This window comes from Dermacentor variabilis, chromosome 8 (genome assembly GCF_050947875.1).
Source record: "Dermacentor variabilis isolate Ectoservices chromosome 8, ASM5094787v1, whole genome shotgun sequence".
Taxonomy (NCBI): Eukaryota; Metazoa; Arthropoda; class Arachnida; order Ixodida; family Ixodidae; genus Dermacentor; species Dermacentor variabilis.
In genome coordinates, this window is record NC_134575.1 from 145,793,574 (window position 1) to 145,807,432 (window position 13,859).

The 13,859-nt window shown below is 46.8% G+C and overlaps 1 protein-coding gene across 1 annotated transcript in view; it reads left to right on the plus strand.

Moving 5' to 3' along the window:
• The window catches only part of ECSIT (evolutionarily conserved signaling intermediate in Toll pathway, mitochondrial), a 42,042-nt gene extending 34,619 nt beyond the window's left edge, over positions 1 to 7,423 (plus strand). The window contains exon 4 of the mRNA XM_075703035.1: positions 6,978 to 7,423. Coding sequence (XP_075559150.1) covers positions 6,978 to 7,369 — 392 coding nt within the window. The 3' untranslated portion in view covers positions 7,370 to 7,423. The remainder of the gene's footprint in view (positions 1 to 6,977) is intronic.
• Positions 7,424 to 13,859: the final 6,436 nt, after the last annotated feature.

Genomic DNA, 13,859 nt, shown 5'->3' on the forward strand with positions numbered 1-13,859 from the left:
GGCTGCTAATTTAATTCTAATTCTCATTTTTCTTTAACTTCATCATACTTACAGTTTGCACGTGCCATAAAACATTATTAGAGAAAACTGTGCTCGCATAAATTAGGTGCTCATTTATAGGCGGTGTTGTTCTTCTGCAAAAACGTGGATGCCTTCATTGACACTGTTCGTATAACAGAGCGAAACGGTTGTTTATGCTGCTGTATACTGAATGTGCACCGTGTCTTGCTTCCTGTTTGATGCAGAGGTGAACAGTACATCTCTGGAATTGATAAATGTGTGAGCATAACAACTTACCCTCGCTGAACAGGATCAACATTGGCTCAAAGTTGAAGTTCATGGCTTGAGAGGGTTGAAGCTTGTGCATTTCAACTTCGTAGGCATGTTTTGATTCACTTTGAGCACGATTCATTATATATGCTAGCGAAGGCGCTGTCGCTATATTGTGTTGTTAGTTCGATGGCCGATCGTGCAGGGTTTGGCTGAACAATGGTCGGAACACTGATTTTGTCAATGCCGTTGACAAGAAAGCTCGTCGCAGTGCGGCAACTTGCTCTCGTCGATTGCATTGTTGTTGGCCTGGTATGATAAAATGCTTTCAGTCATGCACAGTACTGAATAGTCGGTGAGTCGTTGACCTGAGCGTCTTGTCGGTCTCGTATCGACCCAGTGCTGCCGTGCTTTAAAGGGCACCAGGGCCCATAACAAATTTTGGTTATATGCTGGAAGTTACATATCCTCTAGGGAGCGTTCTGCCGCAGAAATTTTTCGAATCGGCTCATTAATAGAATTTTTCGAATCGGCTCATTAATAGCCGAGATAGAAATATTTCATTGCTGTGAACCCATGATTTCAGGAGGCAAGCTCCACTGCCAAGCGAGACAACTCTCTCCACTTGCCCTATTTAGCCTCTGCAAGCGAAATTCCTTCTTTGCATTCTCCCATACCGGACCTCGAAGATTGCGTGATGCGTACGTCACGGGCGCCGCCTTCATTTTCTTTTTCTCCTCGCTTTTTTGTGGCGTGGTGCACTTCCGCTGACAGTGTCTCACACGAGCTGTTGTGATTGTCTTGTATTGCACAGCGCACGATTTTGCACACTGTGCACGAGAACATCTGACTAGCTGAATAAGTCAATGCTACACAAATACTAAGGCAGACACCAGTGGATCACAGAGCATAATCCCGTGCTGGAACATGGTAGAAAATTACAGTTACGGTGTCAGCGCGCACGACTGCACGACATGGGAACAAGCAGACGAAACGGAAGTGTATCTTTCTTGCTGTGGTGTGAGTAAAACAAAAGCATGCAGACATTCGGTTTGTGTGTTTTATTATTTCTCTAAGCTTTAATTCGTCTATTTAAGCAACATATTACGCAAATAACAGATGTTGCCTTGGATAATTCTCAAAGTCACGTGTCACCACGAGTGACGTCACAGTGCAAACACGTGTACGTAGGCACACTAGCATGTGTAGGTCATACTCCGGCTTGGAGTGTGGCGGCTGTGAGCAGAAGGGAAAATGGCGTTCAGTTTGAAATTTCTGGTCTTTCCAGGGCGCATAGCGATGTAATACTTTGCAGAGACGATGGTTATCACGCAATGTATGCTCTGCACTTGTCAGCTGAAAATAGGCAGACATAGTGAGGCCTTTTAGATGAGTACATGAAGTCAGGAACACGCTGCCACCACCAGCAAGTGAGGACCAACGCTGCAAGAAGACTGCGTAATGTTTTTAAGTGCCGCCCGAGTGCAACGCATGGGTTTTTCGTTAAATTTGCTAGCCATCAATGAAAGCCAGCAACTTCCTGGCTCACGGTGCAGTCTGAACCACTCAGACGAAGCCCTGGCGGCTTTCTGTTTTAAGGTGGAGTTGCAGTCTTACGCTATGCACGTTTTCAGCACCGCAATGATGTCGAGCTACCAGTGGAGTTTCAATGCAGTACATGGCACGAGTGTTTGCAGCGGTGTGCGTCCGAGCACTTAATTTTCAATTTTTTTCCGGGGGACTTTCCGGCGTGTGGCGAAGTGCGTGACCCTTCCAAAACGTTTCACGACTAATCCGCTAGGACGCGGCACATGTGTCGTCACGCCATGAAAAAGACAGATTGTCAACATAACGAAACATAAAAATGAGGTAATTGAAAAATAAATGTCAATGTAATGACCATCACAAAATTTCAAGTAGGTGTTCAATGTAATGCAATGTATAGTGAAGCTCTGAAAACAAATTCTTGGTAATGATTCAACTGTAAAAAAAAAAACGAAATTCATTTTGCCATTGGATTATTTAGGCATTTTCATGGCTCTTTCTATGTTCCGAAACTCATAATGCATGTGTTAAAGAGGTCCAACAATACTTTTCATCCAAGTTGAAAAAGTGTTTCACGTGAAAGGACACATTGTTAGAAATATTTTGCAATAAAAGGTATTTGAATGCGTTCTTGGAAAACGCAGGAAAGGCAGGAGATGGAAATTCAAGACGATGAGTAAAGCGAGAACAAGGTAAAAGCGGGAGCCAATGTTTCGACAAGTGGACTTCCTTTGAAAAAGACAAGTCCACTTGTCGAAACATTGGCTCCCGCTTTTACCTTGTTCTCGCTTTGCTCATCTCGAATGCATTCTGCAGCAGTTGTGTTATTGGCAATCAGAGGTCATCCTTCATCCCCTCTGCAGTGCTTCCGCTACTTCTTCAGCAGCTTGCGCTGTGAAGGCTATGGCAGAGCAGGGTGGTGCTGGCAACACTCCAGCCTCTGAATGTTATGGTGGCGCACAGTTTAAATTTGGTTTTGGATATTTATGTAGATGCTACTACCATTTTTGGTGCCTATGACACGCTAAACTCAGAGGCTGTCCTCCTACTTACGTTTCAGTTGACATTGAGTTTACGTGCTGCAACGACGGCCCCTGTGGCATTAAAAATCTTTAAAGGGGTCCTGAACTACTCCTCGGGCCTGGTAAAAAAACATGGTCTGCGGATAGCATACACTGTGAGGAGTATCGCAGCCAAGTTTTGCTGTTGTACGCGGTGCCGGAAGCTCGCAAGTGAAGCACGAAGTCACCTTTCTCTCAACCATTCTCTTTTCAACAGAAGCCTACTCCTCATTCTTTTCTGGACGATTTATTTCGTAATAAAGTGGATTCCCATACACGGCTGCTATTGGCCCGTAGCTCATGTCAATCAAGAAAGGTGTTTGGATCAGTGTGCTTCTTCCTACTGTTACTGTGTATATTTATTGACGAAGTTCAATAAACAGGCTGAAGTAAGTGAAACTGTGCCTTTGAATTTCAACAATAATCACGTGCTTCCTTAAGAAGCTGACTATCGTCTGCTCACATACGCTCGGCCGTGGCCGCCCACATAGAAATTAAACTGTTGCCACCCTGCTTATCGCTGTCGTAGCCGGTAGGTCTCACTAATTTTGACTAGTGTTGAATGCTCGACTAGTCTCGAACCATGCAAAACTTTAGGTTAGACTACACGCACGCTTGCACTGCGCACTCACTCCTGGCCGCTCCTGGTTAGACGCCTTGGCAGCCTAATTGAAGGTGCTTGAACAATGCACAAGTTGGATGTGGCTCCTATGCGCCAATCAAACTGGTGAGGGACAAAGCGAGTCCGCACCATGTAGCACGGCCAGACGGGAGCTTATGAGCACAAGTGCACACTCAAGCCCTGTCAGGCACAAAGCAGACGCTGTGCATATGCACTACAGGTGCATGTAGCTGTGGTCTTTTACATAGCATAGCTCCGTGGCCGCCATAGTGTGCCGCCACGAGTCCGCTGGCTAAGCGCACTGTGGCTTGCTGAGGCAACAGCATTTGGCTTAGCTTTGGCACATTGTAGGTACCAAAATCAGAAATTGTGGTGTCTACATTAACATCCAGAAGCAAATTTGAACTGTGCACCACGGTGACATATAGAAGGCAGAGCGTTGTGGGCACAATCCGCTTTGCCGTAGCCTTCGCAGTGCAAGGCATTGAACAAAGAACGGGAGCACAGCGAAGAGGGTGTTTGGTTGCCAATAACTCCTCTGATGTTGAACGCATAGAAGCCCTTGTTGCGGAAAATTATTTTTGAAATAGCCTATTTTAACTTCAAATGTGTTTCACCTTTTCCATAAAATGTGGTTCAGAGCCACATTAAAGTACAGTCGCCAACCGATAATTCAGACTCCACGGGGACTGCAAACAAGTATGAATATTCGTGAGTCCAAAATCCTGGATTCGTCTAAAAATAAGTGACTTTTTTCCACAAGTGACTGCAAAAGGCTTGGCGTTGTCGGCTTAGGGTGGCATTTGGGCACAGAATGCACCAAATCCATCGATGGCTACATCAGGTTGTAGGAATGAAGGAAAAAGGGTTTATTGGTTTAGTCACTCGGCTCCAGTTGATGAAGCCCACTCCATGCAGGAGCAAGTTAAACATCTGAGTTCATATCAGGACCCTCTGTCCCACTGCTTGAAAAGTCTCTGCTTTTAATACCATTGTCTTCCCTAGGCAAGTCGACTAGGGAATCTGAGGACTGTCCAGCAGCAAATCACAATCGTTGAATCCGTTGCAATACCACGGCCATGCTCGCAACACTCCGCAGTAACCCCGCCTCCGAAGCCTGATAGTATGGAATAAGTGGCAGAACAGCTACCTGCGAATCCAAGGTCGCCGTCATTATTCGGTAGCATTGGATGCCCCCCCCCCCCCCCCCCTTTCATCTTTAGTTCAGGCTGTGGCTTTTGTGGACCCGTCTAGAGTTGGTGTCCATGCTGCGTTGACCTCTAGATAGACGCTGATGGATGGTTGGTGGTTTGACTCGTGGCAAATGTCTAATAAACCGCTAATCCCAGGTCGCCTTCGTTGTTCGGTTGCATTGGATTGTCCCTCCCCCCCCCCCCCCCTTCATCCTTAGTTCAGGCTGTCGGGTAATGGTGGGGTGGGGCCTTTTGTGGTGCTGATACGTAACACCGTATTCTCGTATCATCATTTTCGGAGATATCTTCAATTTTGCCTAACTAGCGCAAGATGCGTCAGTGTCTACGTGCGACGGCTTTCTTTACACATTACCAAGCACGCTATCTTATTCACTGTGCCGAAACGCTAGCACTGCCCGCTGGTATGTCTCGTGCTAGTCATAACATATAGGAAAATCAAAATTATCTTCAAAAGCTATTGTCCCAGAAAACGGCCCAAGTTTGTCAACAGTTGCTGCTTGCACATATGCTTGCCTTAGGCTTAAACATTTCTGGGCTACTGTTTTCTAGCAGTGCCTCTTATGCTGTTCTTTTTCACACTTCTGGCACTTCATCAGTGGTCAGAGTGATTCGCTGTGCACATTATCAACGATATGAGCTGGCCATGAGTAATGGATGATGAGAATGGCGTAAAATCAAGTGGAATGAATCCCTACAAAATCACAGCCCTCATCTAGACCGTGTTCATGCTATCACTACAGATAGGCGAAAGTGCGGTAAAGGCATGCTCCCACTTCTCATTGGCGACTACAAGATCAACTAGGCTTTGCTAGTTTCGGCGTCAAGGAGGCACCTGCAACATGGCCTACAACCATGCCAGTGACGTACTGAAATGAAAATATTGCTATTTCTGCTCAACTTAGTGACCCAATTAGCACACGGTTGTACAGTCAGAGTCTGAATAAGCATGACAGCACGCTAATCTTACATATAACCTTACAATAAACCTTACAACAGAACACGCTGTAAGGTTTCTAAATTTTGGCTGCCTATGGGGCTAGTGGCGGTGTCGCATGGCTGTCTGAATAATAAAGTGTATCCAAATTATCAGTGTCTGAATTTATTGGTTGGCGACCCTATTTCAAAGAAACTGAGTAGATTTTTTTCCACGGTCGACGCATGCTGCGCAGCGCTAGTGGCCGTGTGGGCTCGATCGCGTTTATGCGACCCTGCTTTGTGTCGGCAGCTAAGGCGCTTTGCTGCTGACATGGGCTTTGGCCCATATGCGTACGCAGCTCTGTGGAGATCATTGCGGATGAGTGACCCAGGCACCACCACCAGGCTTGCACCACATCTCAGCTTTGTGTGCATTTGGTGACAAAGGAGTGTTGGTCACAAATTAAACGTCCTTTCGCTGCTTTGCAGCTAATTTTTACATGCACTCTGACCAGCATGGTGGAAGGAAAAAAGTTAGGAGAGAGCATTGTGCAACACAATTGAAGTCCAACATGTGATTGTCATGTCAGTCAAAGCCTGCGGTAGATTGTAGTGCTTCCAGAGCTACACCAGGGCAACTGAATAAACACAGCCTACAAGTCCGCATTGGTTAAAAATTTCTGGGAACCAACTATTCCCGGCCAATACCTTGGGCTTTGTGGGGTTAAAAACGATTGTGTTTTTAGCTGTTTTCGGGTCTCAAGAGGATAAGCAACACGTTTCTGTGTTCTGCACCAGCTCTACCGATGCCAGCAGCATGTTCCACTGGCCTGGTCATATGGCCACTTTAAGGCTGCAGTGCATGCTGCGTTTATGGCTGTTTGTAGTGATGATTTTTAGCACTGACACCATTGTCTGACTGCATGTTGTCACCGTAGGCCTAACGTTGGTTCTAGAGGCATCGCTTGTTTGAGCGCTAGTGACTTGGAACATGTTACCTTTCACTTTTAAGCTTATGTTCATAGGCAGACATTAGGGAGTTGTTAGCTTTTGCTCATCTGCAGCTAGGGGATGCAAACCACAGGCATACAAAAGAATGCAAAAAGGTATACGAGAGAATGCAAAAAAAAAAGTACGAAATGCGAACCGGGTGTGGGGCTTTGGGTACGCGAAGGAAGCTCAGCTGTGCATAGGAAGTCAGATTGTTTGGATTACATGTTGATGGATACACTGTGCATTCCTCTGCTGTCTTGTTTGTGTCCTTGTGTGTACGGTTTACCCTGGTCTTTTTCTTTTTCGAGACATCTGAGCTCAGGCAATTTGGTTCGTGCTCCTTTTGCTTCTTTTCAGATGTGTCCAACATCCCCATCACTGTTCTTGGGGAGAAGCCAACCTCAGATCTGGTGAAGCCATCCACAGTTCACGAACAGACGGATGGTATCATCCTCGCCATGGCTGCAACTGGTACTTCCACTAGGGACTCTCTCCTGTCGTGGCTCAGGATATTGCAGGTTCACAATGCCAAACTCAAAGAGATCCCGGTGGTTTTCATGTTGAGGGCGCCTAGCAAGTCATTGTTGACTGCTAATCACCCGCAGGAAGAGTTTGAAGGCGTCGCTGAGGATGAAAACTCAACATACGATAAGAGTGAATCTGGTGCCGAAGCAGGTTCAAAAGTATCTGCTGAATCAATGCAAAATTGTGACGCTGGTGGACCTGCCGAGACTTCAAAGACATCATGACAGCATTGCCGAGTGTAGTGTACATAAGGGACGGTAATAAATTAGCTTGTTGAAGTTGTGATTCATTTTTTACCTACCGGCATGGAGGCTTGAAGATGCGCACCTGATGCACATCACGTGAAACTTGGCTGGTGGCTTGAGGAAATACTGTATTTACTTGCATAATGATTGCACTCGCGTATAGATCGCACCCCTGAATTTTGTCGTCAAAATTCGACTTTTTTCCTTTCCCGTGTAATGATCACACCCCGAACTTGCCACAGCGATATGTCGTGTGCCAAGTCTAGCTAATGATGATTGCGTTTACCATCTGTCGAATGCTACGCGAAAAACTCTTCAAGACATACCAAGCGGTCTGCACGCACCGAACATTCTTAAGCAGCTGCTCCATTTCATTCCTTTTATCACTTTCCATACTTCCATGTAAAAAAAAAAGGCACAACCAAACTTGCCTTGGCTTTATTATTTGTAGGCTTTATAATGGTTGTGGTCAACAACAATAAAAAAGGCGCTTTTCGATTCTTCTCGTCTGCACTCGTGGGCACGCAACAAATCGCGAGTGGCAACGATAGTAGCCACGTTTACACTGATATGTTAGAAGTGTACCCTATTCATACGTCGACGCTTGTAACACAGCTAAGATATTCGCCCACCCATAGCGGTAGCGTGCCATATTAAGATAATAGTGAAGACAAATGCAGCAGTTTTCTTAGCGTGCCCGCCATGGGTTTGTGTCACTGGAAGCTAAGCGCGTCCATCTCTGTTTATGTCCCCTCAAAGTGGTCATGGCTACGTTATTGCCGCAAGCTTGCCGATAGTAACAATATTATTTATTACTGATACCGAAGAAACTGTTTCAATGCGCGTAATGTACTCACGAGAAGAAGAAAAAAATCGCGTTCGGCGCGTTCAGCTTGCTTCACCAGCTGCCATTTTTGTTTTGGTGTCCTGCACTGTTGCAGAGGCAGCTGCCTATTCGTTAACCTATTGTCATCCTGCAGCAAATGCGGGATGAAAAAAAAATGTTTCCTTTTCCCGGGAAATTTAACTCGCGTAATGATCGCACCCCTGAATTTGCATCAATTTTTGTGACAGAAAATTGTGATCATTATGGGAGTAAATACAGTATGTGCAGTGTGTTCTGGAAACTTGAGAGAATGAAAATTGCTCCAGTGTGGGCTTTACTGTTATAGTATAATTTCTTGGCTGCCTTATCATGCTCAAATTGGCATCTTGTTAAGCAAGCAGCTCTACTTATTAAGCCATTTTGTTATGTTGGTAGGAAGATATAATGGAAAACATGACACATGCACTAACTTGCTTTACGTGGAAGCGTAACTGGCCAGCTCTTCAAATCAGCCGTAGACGTGTGAGGCCACAAAGCAAGCAAATGAGTAAGACGCCTGGAGGTGAAGAAAAGTGTGCGCTGGGGAAAGTATGAAGGAGCGCGCTCACGCGGCAACGTACCACTACCTAGAGGAATGTGTAGGTAATGTTTAGTGTGTAATAAGATGATTTATTATAAGGCACTAGGCACAGTATAGTCGCACTGGCAGTAGACGAACGCTGATCGCGCGCACAGCCGATACAAGAGCGCCTTCTTCGTCTTCCTCTTCACCACAATGGCCCCCGGGAGAGAAGAGGAGCCATCCTGGCGACTTATGGCGTAGGTAGGATGAGGGGGTCATAGTATGGCTTAAGTCGGTTGACATGAACCGTGTCACGCCCGCGATGCCTATGGTCAGGTGAAGGTGTCACAGGTTCTACAACATAGGTGACAGCGGAAGTACGGTCTATGACGCGGTAAGGACCATCATAGCGTGCAAGGAGTTTGGTCGAAAGGCCAGGGCTGTGAGGCGGGACCCACAACCAAACAAGGGAACCAGTCAGGAAAACTGGTGTAAGCGCGCCACTGCCACGCCGCAGCTTTTGACGACCTTGAGCAGCGGTCGTAAGGGTTCGCGCGAGGTGCCTACAGTGCCTACAGTCCTACATTCCTAAGTGCCTACAGTCCTCGGCGTATTTGGCGGCTTCAGACACAGGCATGCATTCGGAAGCGTCGGGTTGGTATGGGAGCATTGTGTCCATAGTACACGAGGGCTCTCGTCCATACAGCAGAAAAAAGGGGCGAAAAGCCAGTGGTAGCTTGTGTGGCCGTATTATAGGCATACGTGACGAACGGCAAAACAGTGTCCCAGTTACTGTGATCCGAGGCGACGTACATAGCCAACATATCACCGAGTGTGCGGTTGAACCTCTCTGTCAAGCCGTTCGTTTGCGGGTGGTAGGCTGCAGACTTGCGGTGAACGATGCTGCATGCAGCGAGAAGGGCTTGGATGACTTTGGACAAGAAGACACGTCTCCTGTCGCTGAGCAGGTCGCGTGGTGCGCCATGTCGAAGAACAAAGTTCCGCAAGATGAAGAACGCAACTTCGTGCGCAGAGGCTGCCGGGAGTGCGGCAGTCTCGGCGTAGCGCGTCAAGTACCCCGGCGTACCCCGCACCTCCACCAAATGTAATAAGATGATTTATTATAAGGCACTAGGCACAGTCTAGTCGCACTGGCAGTAGACGAATGCTGATCGCGCGTACAGCCGACACAAGAGCGCCTTCTTCGTCTTCCTCTTCACCACAAGTGAAGTGGGGATGGAGAAATGAGGCTAACATTGCAGAGGAGGAAAGTAGGTGGATGCACACTGGGTTGACCTCCTCTGGCAGCTGCTACTGGTTTTCTTTGTGATGCATACATAGTGGGTTCGTCTCATGGTAACATCGTCCATGCACAACCTACGCTGTTTATGCGAGTGAAAGCAGGTGACAGTGAGCCGATGATGGCGGCCCAATCTCGCATGCGCAAGGACAGGAAGTGCGCCGTATTCCATCCCACGCATGGCACCGGGGGAGGGGAAGCAAGGGTGTGTGTGTTGTACCTCAGTCGCACTGGCTTTATCTTGAAAGCGATCTGCTCTGGGGGCACAACCTAGGGGGGCCAATGGCTCATAGCCTTGCATGCGCAGCTAGTTCATTTACAGGATTTCAATATTAGACTCATGCATGTGAACAAGTTACTCTACTAAAATATATATTCGCATAAGTCCTGACTATGTCTGTCTGCATGTAGCATTTCTGTGTTGTGGTACATAGTCACACAATTCATTTTATACAAGGCATACGTATATGTATCTATTCCGACTGCACTTACGACACTGAGGGTGATTCTGGTATTCTGTAGATTAGATGATTCAATGTTCATGACAGTAAGTAGGGAATGGTGTATGTCAAATTTTTAAACACACATTACAAATTTTGGGATAGAACAAAGAAAATCTAAAGTTTAATTAGACATCCTTTATTTTAGTAAGTGTTGTACTAGTGTATTCAAAGTTCAATGTAATAAACATAGTAAAATAAATTAAGGTCGAAAGCAATACACTTGCACTACATTTTATTGTTACACTTGGAGCTTTTAACATTCTTACAGTGCCTGGTGTTCTTCTAAAGCAGAATAAATTCAATGTACAAGTAACACATTAGCCAGCTTTATATTCAAGCACTATTGGCGATATATTGCTGAACATTTTATGAAATTTTTATCTCGAGGTTGAAGCAAGGGTTCGGGCGTCTTGCTAATTAACAATTTTAATCATTGTTTCTTAGACACTGTCATTGTCCCTTGAGGACACGTCGTAATAAATATTGAACTCTTCTTGTAATAACTGATGTGGACGCAGCAGCAGCTTTTGTAAGATTCCTGTATTGCACAAAAAAACAAGGCTTTATGTAGGCACGGTGCATCGCTTATTGGCACATGTGCGATGGGTTTAAACACGGCAGACATGCGCACAAGATAGCCAATTCAATCACATCACTCTGTTATCACATCCCGTCCCACCTAGTAGTCAGTGCCATAACGAAGCACTGGTTGATGTACACAAGTAGACCTACGGCATGCTTGCGGAACTTCTGGCATAGGCAATCTCTGCACTGCAATTTGCGTCGCTGGAAGCTTGGAGCAGGGGTTTGCGTGAGAGACTATCGGTACAGCATCTCATGCTCTCCGCACGTGGTTGCGGTGACGTCGGTGTACTGAACCATCTGAAGTCTGTACTTTGTACATGACGTGGCCCAAGCGACGCAGTATCTGTGTGGCCAGCCACTTCGGACCACGAGAGAAGTTCCGCACGTACACGGGGTCACCATGTAGAAACTCCCTCGAGGATGTCGGCTTGGTACATCCAGGGCCTTCCACGTCAAGGTGCAGTCTCGACAAGACAGAGCAGAAGCTCCTGCCCAGCATGAGTTCTGCTGGCGTCCTCCCGGTTTCTGAGTGGGGCGTGGAATGCTGCTTGAATGAAAAATGAGAAATGTTACACTCCACTGTGCCCTGGCTCTGCTTTCGGAGTGAACACTTTAGCTCGCGAACCATGCGCTCAGCCCTTCCGTTGCTTGCGGGATGGTATGGCGCTGTGTACATGTAGCGCACACCATTTTTGTTCAAGAAAGATTGCATTTTGTTGCTCGAGAAGGCTGTGCCGTTATCAGAAACAACTAACTCTTGCAATCCGTATGAAGCAAACATTCTTCGCAGTTTTTCAATCACAGCTGAGGAGTGAAGTGATGACATTATCTCGCCCTCGGCCCAGTTTGATAGCACGTCCACGACAACAATAAAGAAAACGCCCTTAAAGGGCCCTGCAAAATCTATGTGAACTATGCTCCGTGGGCTTTCGGGTTTCGTCCAGAGATGCACAGGCGTTTTAGGTTCACTTTGCCTGTTCTCTTGACAGAGTTTGCAATCACGCACGAAATCTTCAATCTGGGCATCAATCTTCGGCCACCACACATATGACCTTGCCAGAGCTTTGATGGCCGTTATGCCAGGATGATTTGCCTGCAGAATGGCGAGGACATTTTCTCTCAGTTCTTCTGGCAGTATGACCCTGTTACCCCACAGAAGGCAGTCACGGTGAAAAGACAACTCTTCGCACCTCACCTTATAGGCGGCATATTCTGGGAGCGCACCTTGTTCTGGCCAGCCAGTTCCGACCCATTTCTTCACACTCGACAGGCAAGGGTCACGCAGAGTGGCTGATCCGACGTCTGCTGCGCTCACAGGAGGGTACTCCACTGCTTCCAACAAAAGGACGTCGCCAGGAGGCTCGATGTCTCTCCTGTCACCGGGTATCGGTAGCCTCCTTAGACAGTCAGCGTTTGCGTGATCTTGCGTCTTTCTATACTCCAGTTTGTATTCGCAAGCAGATATCAAGGACCACTGCAACATGCACAGTGACAAAAGAACGGGAATCTGCTTGTCTCATTGAAAGATACCGAGTAGTGGCTTATGATCTGTCAAGGTGCGGAATACTCGCCCACAGAGGTACTGGTGAAATTGACGGATGTCATAGACAATACCTAGAGCCTCACAGTCAATCTGGGCGCAATTACGTTCCGCCTTAGTGAGTGTATTGATGCATAAGCAACAGGTTGCTCGCATCCTTGAGCATCATCAGCAGCAGCAGCGTGGTTACGCCCACTGCAGGGCAAAGGCACCTCCCATACTTCTCCAACAACCCCTGTCATGTACTAATTGTGGCGATGTTGTCCCTGCAAACTTCTTAATCTCATCCGCCCACCTAACTTTCTGCCGCCCCCTGCTACGCTTCCCTTCCCTTGGAATCTAGTCCGTAACCCTTAATGACCATCGGTTATCTTCCCTCCTCACTACATGTCCTGCCCATGCCCATTTTTTTCTTGATTTCAACTAAGATGTCATTAACTCGCGTTTGTTCCCTCACCCAATCTGCTCTTTTCTTATCCCTTAACGTTGCACCTATCATTCTTCTTTCCATAGCTCGTTATGTCGTCCTCAATTTAAGTAGAACCCTTTTCGTAAGCCTACAGGTTTCTGCCCCGTACGTGAGTACTGGTAAGACACAGCTGTTATACACATTTCTCTTGAGGGATAATGGCAACCTGCTGTTCATAATCACCTTGAGCATCGCTGTGAGCTAATACAGCTCCAACACCCACGGGTGATGCGTCACAAGACAGAATTAAGGGTGCATCAGGGTTGAAATGCACTAAAGATGACTCGGACGTCAGCAACGTCTTTAGTCTTTCGAAAGCTGGTTGCTGCTCTTCACCCCACTGCCATGTACTGTCGCTGTCCAGTAGGCGGTAGAGCACTTTGGCAATTTCAGACCGACCCTTTAGGAAGTGATTGTAGAAATTCACCATACCTAGAAAAGCTTGGAGCTCCTTCTTGATCTTTGGTGCAGGTGCTTTGTGAATCGCCTCGACTTTAGCCTTTGATGGGTAGATGCCATATGTATCTATCCGGTGTCCCAAGTACTCCAGGCTCTCTTTGAAGAACTGACACTTGGCGCCTTGTATACACAGTCCCGCTTTTGACAGACGGTTAAGAACCTCCATGAGGATTTCGTGGTGCTCCTCTGCCATTTCGCTGACCACAAGGATATCATAGAGATATG